The following is a 12,670-nucleotide window of genomic DNA, read 5'->3' on the forward strand; positions in this document are numbered from 1 at the left end:
TCACCGCCCATGCTTCGTAGTGAGGAGCAGAGGCCACAAGCACAAGACTTGGTGCACCATGTTCCATCTCTTGCAAATAGGAGTGCATTTGAGATGCTGTCATCCTCGCCTGCTCCAAAGCTGTGATTGCAATAAACTTTGCATTAGTAGAGCCATGACTTATTTATCATGATATACCCATAGATAGCGACGTGATAAGTAGCAAGGACCATATGGAACCAGGTGAACCCCCAGGTGCAGCGTTGGCGTACAGGTAACTTCCTCTGCAAATGTATGTGTGTTGCCTCGCACGTAGCCATAATGCATCCGACTGCGCCGAGTGGATGCACAGGGAGGATAAGTTATCCAAAGGGATTGGAAACTAAGTCGCTCTCAGTCATATGCTTGGTATCGGATTTGGTCCGGCACCCCGTCGTACCTGCATCCGTGAGCTGACCCCGCAGGCACATGGCAAAGCCCAAACACCAAACCCAAGTCACGTTCACACTCCATGACACTCCACAATGTCCATGGACCACAGCCGGGACCCTTGCCCTTGGGTTGCCCTTAGTGATTTTGGCGGAGCATTCTGCATGGGGGCAAGTCCTATCGATTGCTTGCAGCTGGCTACGTCATCCTTGGTTTCAAAGCTAACGACTCCTAGGCCATCGGAGGGGCAGTTTGGCATGGCATAAAGGGGTTCCGGTACTCGCTTCACCACCACGTCGTATAGCCAGAAGGTGCTCACAGCTCCAACAGCAATTCTCCGCATGGCGAGCGACGCGTCGGTGCCATTGTCGCCCTGAGAACGCGCGCTCCTGTCCTTGGTGGTAACTTTGGAGTATGGGGTGGCCTCTTTAGCAGCTTCGATTGCGCTGTGAAAGGCATCAGGTGCGGAGGCTCCTCTCTGGCCAACGAGGAATCCAAGTCGCGACGAAAAACCAGACACATACTAATTGATACATTTGCAGGAAGAAGGACGATCCGTGGAATGCCATCATCGGAGGCTTCTTCACTGGAGGCGCGCTGGCGGTCCGAGGCGGCGCCAAAGCCATGCGCAATAATGCTATCGGTTGCGCCATCCTCCTGGCCGTCATCGAAGGTGTCGGTATCGCATTCAGTAGAATGTTGGCTGAGAATACCCGGCTCGAAGCACCACCACCACCACCACCACCACTACCATCACCTAACTAAAGAATAGCTGTTGCCGCGGACCAGACCAACTGACATACCTTTTGGATGTCACCTATTCCCGTTGCTGTCACTTGATCTTATCACTGTATTGGCGTTTACGGAAAAGGTCATGAATCGATACCCGGTAACTTTCTTCGACTCGGGATTTAGGAACTGTACTGGAATCAAGGATGGCGTTGTATCTCTGAGCAACAATGGGTCGTCCTTGCGCATGTAAGCCTGGAACATGGCTATGTTTGCCTTTTCAAGAGTGGTATACATTTTCTGATGAAACCACCGCCGCATCGTCCCCCCAGCTGTAGCTTAGGTACATCCTTCAGTCCTGGTCACTGATGCCCTTTGCAGATTCTCAAGTCAGCTTTGCTTCGCTTCGCTGCTCACGCAAATGCTCACTGGTGACGCACGAAGAGAGGCCTGTTGATGGTTAGCAAGATAAGCTGAGATAGCTAACATTCGCTCGGGATCGACCGCATCATCTTTACCAACATTGCAGCTCTACGCTACGACCAGAAGAGGAAGTGTACGAAGATGAGGTCAGTGCACACATACAATGTGAGACCGCTTTTTGCTTTTGAGCCACGTGCAGCGCTGGGTGGAAAGCTTGACACTCCAAAAGAAAGGACTATTCTATGCAATCAGCGGTAAGTCAATAGTCCGCAGTCTGTTCTTGTCGCATTGTCCAATCGCACATTTCGTCCTGCAACGCGCGGCAGGTCCCTGTAACCATAACGTCGCCGGTAACAAAAAGTGTCCGCTTTGTAGCCAGTGTTGTAATTGGTGGTTGTACTGTTGGGTCGTACTGGCGAACCGGGCTTCAGTACCATGGTTGCACTGATGCGTACAATTTCCTAGGCGAGAAGGTCATCACACCGGTACTTATATCGTCGCTCCATCCGCAGCCTTGCGAGCTGGTGGTGTGGCGCTTCGTCCTCTTTCACTCGTTCTTCCTACTCCAGCGCAATCGCGCGTTCCTCTCGCTTACCGCGACTGCCCTGGTGGTCAGCTTCCCTCACCTCCCTCGTCCCTGCCTACAACACTCGGGACCCCGCTTACGTTCCACTCTTTTGCTTGACGCATCCTCTCACTAGCTTGCGTGGGTACCTAATACTCACCTTCTCGTTTCCAAGGTTGAATACCGCCTTTTCCTTGCCTTGGCGATCCAGGGTATAATTCCAACTGCCGCATTAAAATCTTTCCCTTTCCCTACTCACCCCCACGGAATAAAGAAGCAAATACGCCTTCAACTTCGCCCAAGATGATAGTCGGCTATGACGGGCCTTGCTACCACATATCAGAGGTATGCCTAAAAGAGTGGGCATACTGGGGCTATCAACCTTCCTTGGCCACCAACATTGCCTTCGCTGCGCTGTTCGGTATCTCGACTATCGCCTACCTTGTGCAGGGCATTATGGGAAAGAGATGGCTTGGCTTCACTGTCGCAATGGGAACGGGTTGCGCGATTGAAGTCGTCGGTTATATTGGGCGCATTCTAGCACATGCAGATCAGTTCGCTGAGGTACGTCCGTGAATTGTATTCGTCGATTCCAGGACTGACATGACGCAGAACCCTTTCCTCATCCAGATCATTTGCCTGACCATCGCACCTGCCTTCCTCGCTGCGGGCATCTATCTCTGCCTCTCGCGCATCGTCACCACCGTCGGCCCACAACACTCACGGATCAAGCCCCTCTCGTACCCCAAGATCTTCATCCCCTGCGACTTCATCTCACTTGTGCTTCAGGCCGCTGGCGGAGGTATGGCTAGCGTCGCGACACACAACGGCGAGAACCCGGAGAAGGGCAACCACATCATGGTCGCTGGTCTAGCCTTCCAAGTCGCAACTATGCTCCTCTTCATCCTGCTGGCCCTTGACTTTGCATGGCGCACATACCAAGGAAGAACATCTCTAGGCCAGATATCTCCGGATCAACAGCCAGCTATCATCCGTCGTTCATGGCCATTCAAAGCTTTCCTCGTAGCTCTGTCGCTTTCTACCCTATGCATCTTCACAAGGTGCGTGTTCCGCGTCGCGGAACTGAGTGAGGGCTGGGAAGGTCATATTGCCAATACCCAAAAGTACTTCATCGGATTGGAGGGCGGTGTCATCATTGCGGCAGTTCTGCTCTTGAACTTGTGCCATCCGACTCACTGCTTCAAGGATGTAGATGATGTACGAGGAGTGCAGTTGCAACGTCTCCCTGACGGAAGCACTACAGAGTTTCCAGGACTCAACCAGCTCAGCGGTATGCAGCAAGCACAGAAGTGGATGTGAGGTCTCTGCGGAGGTACCATTCGACCTCCTCGGATGGCGTTATGAGCAAGGCCTAGTGCCAAGGATCACATTCTGATTATTTTCTTGTACGATATATCTACCTCATGAATTTTCGATTGATTCCAAGTTCGGAGCAACAAGACCAAGTATGTGTGAATCTCATTGCTGCCACGTAAACAAGAAACAGCGCTACACGATCTCGCTCATACACTCACACGAGTAGATATTTCGGTGTTCTGAGTTGGCCTTTAGCTTCGTGTAGGTCTTCAGAGGTTTGTGTGTATATGCGGTGAGGAAATAGCAGATATGCACGATAGCTTCTACATACGTTTTGCCCTAGGTTTCATCAAAGCGTGTTGCTATATGCGTGACAATAGACATCATCTCCAAGTATTCCAAGGTCTCATGAGACACCATAAGTACTCCTGACTACTCCAGTTCTAAGGTTCCTAGTTATGAAGATGCTCTCGCGAACATAAGTCTATAGTACGGTATACGAGTTCTTGGGTGTTGCACGCAGTCTGCATGTGCTTCGAAGTATCAAGGCAACTAAAGGAATCGAATGGCTTGAAGTCTACTTATTTCGCGTCAATTCGTATTCAAGACGTAAATTGCGGTGTTGAGGACTTCAGCGACTTTTTTGCGGCTCGTTTGACGTACCAGCAGCCGCCCGCCGACCTTCGAATAGCCCACTGCCTCTCACTCTTGCGACTATCGGAGGGCCTGGCCCACCCCGTGACACTGCGCTCGGGCTCTTCTACCTGTCCACCTTTACCTTGGGGAATACCACGCCAGCGGTCAGCCGCTAGCAGAAGGCTCCCAGCACTGCCCTATATAATATCTTCACCTGTTTGCTCCAACACTCCACCACACTCTCCACTCTACAAACATTTGGGTCTCTTGGTTGCTAACAGCAGTGATTGCATTGCATACCTAGGTATATCAACTCTTTGCTTGTCGCCTTGAGCCTCCAACACTCTCCTCTTGCTGTGAGCATTGTCACCATAAAGCCTTCGGTAACCGACAACACCCCATCACTCAACATGAACCAAGCAGAAGATGTCGAAGTCGTCCTCGGCCATGAGCGTCGCTACAAGTTCCACTCGGGTACTTTGGCGCGTAATTCCACCCTCCTTGCCGATTTGTTGACCGAATGCAACGCCGTCAAATTGAACACACGCGCCAGGAACGCCGGTATCAAGACGCGCTGGATGATCGAACTCAAGGACCTGCCTTCTGATCAACATCCTGCCGGGCGTCTTGACCTTGTTGTATGAGACTCTAACCCCTGTCCTATCCTCAAGTTACCAATAACAGTCACTAACAACGATGTCTCCAGGAACTCACACCAACTGCCGAGCGAGCCGACGGTCGCAGCGGCCTAATCGTCAACGAAAACGGACGTATCCCCCAAGCCGTTAAGACCTTCCAGCACTACGAAAGCATCTTCTATGCCTTCTACAACAAAGAGCTCAAGATTGCCGACACCGACATGTCCGCCGCCCTTCATGATTGCTACCAGCTTCTCAAGATCGCCGACTACCTAGGCTGCACCATACTTATCTCCAAGCCCATCGAGATCGCCCTCCTGAAACATGGCCAGGATCTCTTCCGCGCCATCCAGAAGAAGCCGCACGCCTGGATCGAGATGTCGTACCGAATCCGCAGCGAACTCATCTTCCGCGAATGTATCGTTCATCTAGTCGGCAACTGGAGGGTCCTGAAGGCTTCCCGCAGCACCCTCGACTACCTCCGTGAAGTCCCCGGTCTGCGCGCCTTGCTCGAGAAGTACCACCGCGCGATGCTCGGCCAGTGCAAGGCCGTCGAGCTAGCCGTCATGTCCCTCTACCCTGGTACCATGCGCCTCCCCGTCGAAGACCTCCCCATCAAGCGCGAAGCCTACGCCAAAGACATCCTCGTCTGGATAGCACTGACCTTCTTCCGCCACTGGATCGGCCAGCGTCTCATCATGGACAAAGGCCGCCACGCTTCCGACTGCGGTTTCGAACTCTACAAAGCGATCGGCACAGCAGGAGACTCCTACATGGACAAGTCCGTCATCAATCAGTTCCACACCAAGTTCCCCATGACGAAGAAAGCCATGAACGTCCTGGAGAACCACCTGCTCGAAATCAAGGAGTGTATGAAGACCGTCGTCGACCAGCACAAGATCCTCAAGTCAACCTGCCAGTTGGATATCCATCGCTTCCCCGTTGAGTACCTGACTTGCACTGAGTTCGACAAGGGAGATTACCCGTGGGACAAGGACAGCGAGGGTCCTAGGGTTCTTCCGGCGAAGAGGGCGTACAAGCCTGGTGGCAATGACATTGCTCGCAAGAATCTGGATACCGCGAGGATGCATCAGGAGAGGAGTATGAGTATGGAGGGCGAGGAGGAGGAAGATTCGGTCGAGTTTGAGAGTGATGATGATGAGGAGGATACCAGGGGTAAGCGGGCTAAGATTGATTAGGTTTTGGATTGAGGTATCCGCCAGGCGGTACTTTTGGGCTGGTTTTGGGCTTCACAGGATGCCGTGAAGATCTCCTGGGCGTTGTGTGGTTTTTCAAAAGTGAGGGTTAGGTTGGTATGTCGGCGTCAAACGGGTCTATGGCTGGACGGAAACACGGTATTGGGTTGCTTGTAGTCGGCAAAAGGGTCTATGAGGGCATGGAAATTTCTTGATAATGGCTCGACTGCCTCCACAGTTAGACAAAAAATAATGGTTCTTGACTGTATTCTTATGTTGTATTGAAGTGAAAGGGAATATTCTGACTTGATATCTCCTTGATTCCGATTGAAAGCGGCATTCTAGTTATCTCCTCCATCTTCCCTGATATCCTCTACTCGTCATCGAAGCCTGTCGGTCTCGGCCGTTGTCCCTTTGGTACTGTGACAAGTCAGTAAGTCGTCCTATTTCTCCAAAGTTTCCATATCCAGTCCACCGAACATCCTAGCAACCAGTACCCGCCATCCGCCACGTACCTGGGTATGTCATAGGGATCTTGGGGATCTGCTCCTCGCCCATATATCTCCGAATCGGGGGAACGGTAACGACCATTATGGGACCAGCGCATCCGACCATGATGGAGTAGAAGTATGCGGGCTTGTTGATAGAGGCCCACTTCATGTACCGCAGCGGCTGCTGGAAGAAGCGCGGGGAGGGGGGAATGCCGGACATGGTCGCTGTATTGCTGCTGGTATGTGAGCGCGTGTTTCGGAGTCGCGAGGCAAGTATGCGCGTACGTAGGCTTTCCCTTATGGTGCGTCGGTAGGTCCGGTAATCAGCAGGCTCAATGCCTCAGTCTGGTGTCGCAATCGCAAGTTGTCGGCGCGAGTCTGGTGTTCGTGAGGTCGCAGCCCGTAGCTCACTCACCTCCGCACTCCAATCGGCGTGCAGCGATTTTCCGGGACCGATGGGCTTGGCAAAAGCATACGTATCTCCGTTACAGCTCTCCACACGCCGGCGCAACTCGACAAGTCCTATCTTCGATCAACCACAAGATGAGGTGGTTACTTTCTTTTACCGTCGCCTTCGTCTGGTCGGTGGTGGTCCAGGCCAAGAGTTTCACCGGCAACCGCTTGCTGGTTGTGCTGGAGGAGCAGACTGAGAGGGAGAAGTACAGCGTGTTCCTGGAGGACTTGACGTGTAAGTCATGAATTAGTTTAATTGTGTCCAGAGATGTCGTGGTGTCTTCGATTTGCGCAAGGTGCGATGCAAATACGAGGCATTGGCAAAGCTCCGTAGCCATCGAACTTGCAACTTGGCCTTGCGCAGCAGATGACGCTCAATCGAATGCACTGATAGCGAGCCAATGCTGACAGGACTGCATAGCCCGGGGATATACCACATCTGTCGAATCACCAAAAGAGAGCAAGCTCTCATTACTGAAGCACGGCGAACGAGCATACGACCATGTCCTCCTCCTCCCCGGCAAGTCGAAAGGCCTCGGCCCTGCCCTCACCGCGAACAACCTCCTCGAATTCATGAAGAAGGATGGAAACATTCTGGTTGCCCTCTCGAGCGAATACGCTATCCCTACCGCCGTCCAGGCCATGCTTCTGGAAGTCGACATCAACATCCCAGCAGACAAGGGCGCATTGGTCGTCGACCACTTCAACTACGATGCGTCATCGGCAAAGGAAGAGCACGACGTACTGCTCCTTCCGTTCCCCAAGTCGCTCAGGCCAGACGTTAAGAACTACTTTGCTGGCGAGGGATACATTGCCGTGCCACGCGCTGTCGGCCAGGCTCTTGGAAATGAATCGCCTCTTACCTCGCCTATCCTCCGCGCTCCCAGCACCGCCTACAGCTACAACCCCAAGGACGAGGCTGACGGTGTTGAGGACCCCTTCGCGGTTGGTGAACAGCTGAACGTCGTCTCTGCGATGCAGGCGAACAACGCGGCGCGTCTGGCAGTTGTCGGCTCAGCCGAGATGCTCCAGAACAAGTGGTTCGCTGAGAAGGCTAAGCTAGGCGACAAGGCCATCACGACTGGCAACCGCGAGTTTGCGCAGAAGCTCTCTGAGTGGACCTTCAAGGAGACGGGTGTGCTGAAGATTGGCAAGCTCCTCCACTACCAGGACGAGGGTGCCAGCAAGAAGTTGAACACCAGCACTGCCATTCCCGAAAACAACCCTGGCATCTACCGTATCAAGACCGACGTCGTAAGTCTTCTGTAAACCATGCTTCAGAGGAAGGTACTAACAGACACAGCACTTCCAAGTCGAGATCTCCGAATACACGAACGACCACCTCGCTCCCTTCGTCCCCTCGCCCAAGGATAACATCCAGCTTGAGTTCAGCATGCTCTCGCCCTTCCAACGCCTGAACCTCTCTCCAATCGCGCAGACCGCGAACGCAACCATCTTCGGCGTCGCGTTCAGAACACCCGATCAACACGGCATTTTCAACTTCCGCGTTAACTACCGCCGTCCATTTGTCACAAACATCGACGAGAAGAGGCAGGTTACCGTCAGGCACTTTGCGCACGACGAGTACCCAAGGAGTTTTGAGATCAGCGGTGCGTGGGTCTGGATTGGCGGTATTTGGGTCACCGTTCTGGGCTGGTTGGCATTTGTGGCCGTTTGGCTGTACAGTGCGCCCAGCGAGAAAAGCACAAAGAAGACGCAGTAGATTGGCTACAGGGTTTTGGATGGGAATGTGGACCGGCTATGTGTGTGTAAACAAAATACTCCGTCGGCGATGCGCGGTATGTACATTATGGATAAAGGGCAAGAATGACCCAAAATTTCGTTGCGAATGGAATACCAAAGAATACCACTATCTGTTACAGATCTACCGTTTTGGTTCCCTATGTTATCCTCGGAAATTCATTCATCTCTTTCACGCTTCCGTTTCCTCAAAGCTTACTCTGTTCCTCCAAAACCCGCGGATGCGCTACCTTGCCAGGCTTCAACTTACTCCAATCCTTCTCATATCCTTCTTCCACGTCGGGATACGGTCCTAGCGGCGTGATACTGAGCGGGTTGATATCACCATGACTCTTCGTGTACTGTGCGCGCATTCAAGGTCAGCCATCACAGCACCATGCACGACGATCCGCAGTTCCACTCACATTCTCCTTGATATGCTTGAAATCCGTACTCTCCTTGAACCCCTCGACATTGTGATACAGATTCTTGAGCCAATTGTTCAAAACAGGGTAGTCATGGCGTATGGAACCCAGATTCGTCTTGAAATGCTGCGAGTAAACCGTGTCGAAACGGACGATCGTCGGGTAAGCCAGGAGATCCAACTCAGTCAGCTTGTCGCCCAGGATATACGGTCCGCCATTCTTGTGCACGAGTTCTTCCAGTCGGTTCAGCGCAGCAAAGAGCGGAACAACACCCTTCTCGTAGCCTTCTTGAGTCGGTGCGAAGCCCGCTTTATACACGCCCGCACAAATCAGCGACTGCAACCAGGGACTGATCTCATCGATCTTCTGCCTCAGCTCCTCGGGATAGAAGTCGTATCCCACACCCTTCCCCTCACTCTCCAACACGGAATCAAAAGCCCGCGGTAACCACTTCAACATCTCCGCACTTTCATTGTTCACTATACGACCGCTCTTCTTGTCCCACAGAAGCGGCACGCTGTATTTCCCCTTGTAGGCTGGGTCGTCGCGGAAGTAGATCTGGTGCATGAATTGGCTATCGAAGAGGTGGTCGGGTGTGGCGTTGGGGTAGCTGGCGTCGAAGCGCCAGCCGGGTTCGCCCTTTGGGTAGGGGCGGACGATGGAGACGGGGAGGTAGGGCTGGAGGTGGTTGAGGTGACGGACTAGGTTTGGGCGGTGGGCGAAGGGGCAGAAGAGACCTGGGTGATATGTTGGTGTGATTGTTGCTTTGGTATGGTGTCATGGTTTTGTGTGGGCTTACCGATGTAGAGGTGGTATCTGTCTTTCTCGGGTGGGAAGTCACCTCCTTCTTGGATGATGCCGTGCCAGCCATCGTCGGTGCCGTACTTGTGGATTTCCTGGGTTGACATTGCGTATTGATGGGATGGATGGATGAGATGGAAGATAGGAGAAGTCAAGAGAAAGTGGTTCTATTAGAAGAATCTGTAGCTATCTGTTCATGTATCGTTCGTTGTGCTGACTGTTGTGTACAGTGAAGCTGAAGCTCAGCTAGGATGCTCATAGTGGGGTATCTGAACGCCTCCTCGTATGCTTATGCAGGGACCGCGGAACTGATTCCGAAATCGAGCCAATTTCGGAACTCACGTGCAGCACTTCAACTCTTCGCAAGTTACACCACAAGGCACACCGCAAGTCTCGGTACTCGTTCGTGCTGTTTGCGTTGAACTTGTGACGCCTTCGGCTGTTTCCCTGCCCGCAGCTTCAACCTCATGGATCCTGTCCGAAGCGGATGCCAACTCAGGTTGAAGTGTTGCCGAATGAATGCCGTACGCATGCAGACATTCAGAAAAAATCTTGGCTTTGCTCATGAAGCTCGCGATGTCAGGGTCACTGACTACGACATGTGCAGATGCGACAGCTTTCTTTTGATCCAGACGCCAGACGTGCAGTTCGTGCACACTAAGCACACCAGGTATAGCCTCCAAATCGTGTTTGACGTCCTCGATCTTGACGCCCAGAGGAGCAGACTGGAGCAGTATCTTGCCGCTACGCTTCGTGAGGGGAATTGCGGTAAGAAGAATCATGATGGCGATCCACATACTAACTGCTGGATCGGCGTAGAAGCGGTTGGGCGACTTGACGAACCATATGATCACTGCGGAGATGATGACACCGATGTTGTTGATCGCGTCGCCGATAACGTGGATAAGAACTCCGAGAATACCCAGATCCATTCCGTGCTTTTTTGGTTTCGCGGATATGTGCAGGTGGTTGGCATGCATGGGCGCAAGTGACATGCTCTCCTCGTCGCCGCTGCTACCAGGGCCGTGGTCGTGATCATGCTCATGTAGGAACAAGGCACTGATGATGTTGAGAGCTAGGCCAACACAACCCACAATCAGGACTAGTTTGGGATTGTCGACGCGCTCAATGGAGATGAAGCGCTCGATAGATTGTAGTGTGATGCTGACACCTAGGGCGAGAAGGAAAGAGCCGTTGAAGAAGGCGCCGAGGAGTGAGGCCCGCGCCCAACCGAAGGAGAGATCTGGAGGTGAAGTCTTGCGCTCTGTCACCTGGACAGCTACCAGGGCCACGATGAATCCGATGAGGTCGTTGAGCTAGGCACATTGTTAGCGATTTCACGAAAGAAAAGTGCAACGTAGGCAGTAGGATGACGCGGGACGTACATAGTGAAAGGCATCAGCTACCAGGGCAAGTGATGATGTATAGAAGCCTACGGAAATCTCGGCCGCGAAGAAGCAGAAAGATATGGCTATCACGGCCCTGAGTCGGATCTTTCGACTGACTTGGAAGCGGCCATGCTTGTGCCCATGCGCATGATGGCCTGGCTCGTGGTGGTCGTGGTTGTGGGCCATGGTGTCGAGGGAACAATGATATTAGGTGTTAAGAAAGGGTTGAAGAAGAGCTCATTGTATTGAGGGAGAATAGAAAGTAGCAAACGAGGATGCAGACCGAGTACCTGCTTGGCTTTATGGACGTTTGTACCATGTTCAGGAAAAAGGTGTGAAACACAGGGACTCAGTGACGGTGCGAAATTCGAATCAAGAAATGACAACGGTTAGATACCTAGATGAACTTCTAAGAAATACTACCTGTACTATCAGAACCCTTGAAGTTCATGTAGTACTTGTACGTATGAGTTAGTCACAGACTACTAGATTGCGACTGCCTGCAGATTGCGATAGCCAAGTAGTTACTGACGGTAAGGACGGGAGCCATCGCGTAGGTGTAGTTCTCGATCTGTCATCGCGATATGTTATCATGTAGTTCTGCCAAACGGTATGTCATTGCCTAGCTCCCGAGGTCGCGTCCAGGGATAAAACGTGGAGCGTATGGAAAGCTGCCGCACGTCACCATGTGTAGCTCAGCGATATGTTACCGAACGATGGACATGTTAAGGGTAGATGCTCTAGCATACGTGACTCGACACAATTTTAGAGCGGCAGTAGATTGCGGTAGCGTGAAAGACAGATTCACATGATAGCGCGGAGGACCTAACCCAATGCCGCCTAACGCCGGAAGTGCCAACACCGCCTTTCGACCAAACGGCCTGGACCCTCCCCGCCGTCGCAAATAATCTCGCAGAACCACCAGCCTTCACACAAACAAATCCTCAGACTTTGATCGCTCTCGACATATATCTCCACTCGCACTCAGCGACTGACTATCAGCAAACTACAAGATGGGTAACGGAGCCAAGTAAGCCACTTCACATATATTTGGCAGCCCTGGAACGCTCGCTAACATTTTCGAAGAGCGCAGCAGAAACGCGACAGGAAGGGTTAGCATCCCACCATAGGAGCCGCCTGTGAGACAGTAACTAACTTCGTACTCCAAACCTACAGGCGATGCCGGTCCCAAGGAAGCAAAGAGCCAACTGAAAGCCGTACGTAACCCCGCTCCCTTGCGCGATCCTGCAACGTCGCAGTCCCGCATTCATATCACAGTTACAAGTCGCACTGCTAACACGACGCCAGAACGCCGCCGCCCAGACCATCAAGTGCAAAACCTGCTTCCAAACCTTCCAGGGCACCACGAGCCGCAAGATGCTTACCGATCACGCAACCAACAAGCACAGCAAGGAGTTCGACGTCTGCTTCAACGCCGACGAGGGTGTTGTGAAATAAGC

At 52.6% G+C, this 12,670-nt stretch overlaps 7 protein-coding genes across 7 annotated transcripts; 4 read left to right on the plus strand and 3 right to left on the minus strand.

Moving 5' to 3' along the window:
- Nucleotides 1-2,428: 2,428 nt before the first annotated feature.
- On the plus strand, nucleotides 2,429-3,445 carry J4E92_003775 (uncharacterized protein; the record flags this gene model as incomplete). Its single annotated transcript, XM_051495170.1, has 2 exons — nucleotides 2,429-2,689; nucleotides 2,738-3,445. 2 exons carry the CDS (start codon nucleotides 2,429-2,431, stop codon nucleotides 3,443-3,445), a joined length of 969 nt encoding a protein of 322 aa, XP_051354189.1.
- A 1,043-nt stretch (nucleotides 3,446-4,488) lies between these two features.
- Nucleotides 4,489-5,915, plus strand: J4E92_003776 (uncharacterized protein; the record flags this gene model as incomplete). The annotated part of the gene is made up of 2 exons (XM_051495171.1): nucleotides 4,489-4,716; nucleotides 4,785-5,915. 2 exons carry the CDS (start codon nucleotides 4,489-4,491, stop codon nucleotides 5,913-5,915), a joined length of 1,359 nt encoding a protein of 452 aa, XP_051354190.1.
- A 370-nt stretch (nucleotides 5,916-6,285) lies between these two features.
- J4E92_003777 (uncharacterized protein) lies at nucleotides 6,286-6,623 on the minus strand (the record flags this gene model as incomplete). The annotated part of the gene is made up of 2 exons (XM_051495172.1): nucleotides 6,286-6,332; nucleotides 6,428-6,623. 2 exons carry the CDS (start codon nucleotides 6,621-6,623, stop codon nucleotides 6,286-6,288), a joined length of 243 nt encoding a protein of 80 aa, XP_051354191.1.
- Nucleotides 6,624-6,946: 323 nt separating this feature from the next.
- J4E92_003778 (uncharacterized protein) lies at nucleotides 6,947-8,579 on the plus strand (the record flags this gene model as incomplete). The annotated part of the gene is made up of 3 exons (XM_051495173.1): nucleotides 6,947-7,091; nucleotides 7,278-8,110; nucleotides 8,160-8,579. 3 exons carry the CDS (start codon nucleotides 6,947-6,949, stop codon nucleotides 8,577-8,579), a joined length of 1,398 nt encoding a protein of 465 aa, XP_051354192.1.
- Nucleotides 8,580-8,805: 226 nt separating this feature from the next.
- On the minus strand, nucleotides 8,806-9,929 carry J4E92_003779 (uncharacterized protein; the record flags this gene model as incomplete). The annotated part of the gene is made up of 3 exons (XM_051495174.1): nucleotides 8,806-8,958; nucleotides 9,022-9,758; nucleotides 9,821-9,929. 3 exons carry the CDS (start codon nucleotides 9,927-9,929, stop codon nucleotides 8,806-8,808), a joined length of 999 nt encoding a protein of 332 aa, XP_051354193.1.
- A 231-nt stretch (nucleotides 9,930-10,160) lies between these two features.
- J4E92_003780 (uncharacterized protein) lies at nucleotides 10,161-11,396 on the minus strand (the record flags this gene model as incomplete). The annotated part of the gene is made up of 2 exons (XM_051495175.1): nucleotides 10,161-11,138; nucleotides 11,208-11,396. The coding sequence occupies 2 exons, from the start codon at nucleotides 11,394-11,396 to the stop codon at nucleotides 10,161-10,163; spliced, it is 1,167 nt and encodes a 388-aa protein (XP_051354194.1).
- An 827-nt stretch (nucleotides 11,397-12,223) lies between these two features.
- On the plus strand, nucleotides 12,224-12,668 carry J4E92_003781 (uncharacterized protein; the record flags this gene model as incomplete). The annotated part of the gene is made up of 4 exons (XM_051495176.1): nucleotides 12,224-12,240; nucleotides 12,297-12,322; nucleotides 12,387-12,427; nucleotides 12,519-12,668. 4 exons carry the CDS (start codon nucleotides 12,224-12,226, stop codon nucleotides 12,666-12,668), a joined length of 234 nt encoding a protein of 77 aa, XP_051354195.1.
- Between the last annotated feature and the right edge of the window lie 2 nt (nucleotides 12,669-12,670).

Source organism: Alternaria infectoria (assembly GCF_024043175.1).
Source record: "Alternaria infectoria strain BMP 0036 chromosome Unknown scaffold_5, whole genome shotgun sequence".
NCBI lineage: Eukaryota > Fungi > Ascomycota > Dothideomycetes > Pleosporales > Pleosporaceae > Alternaria > Alternaria infectoria.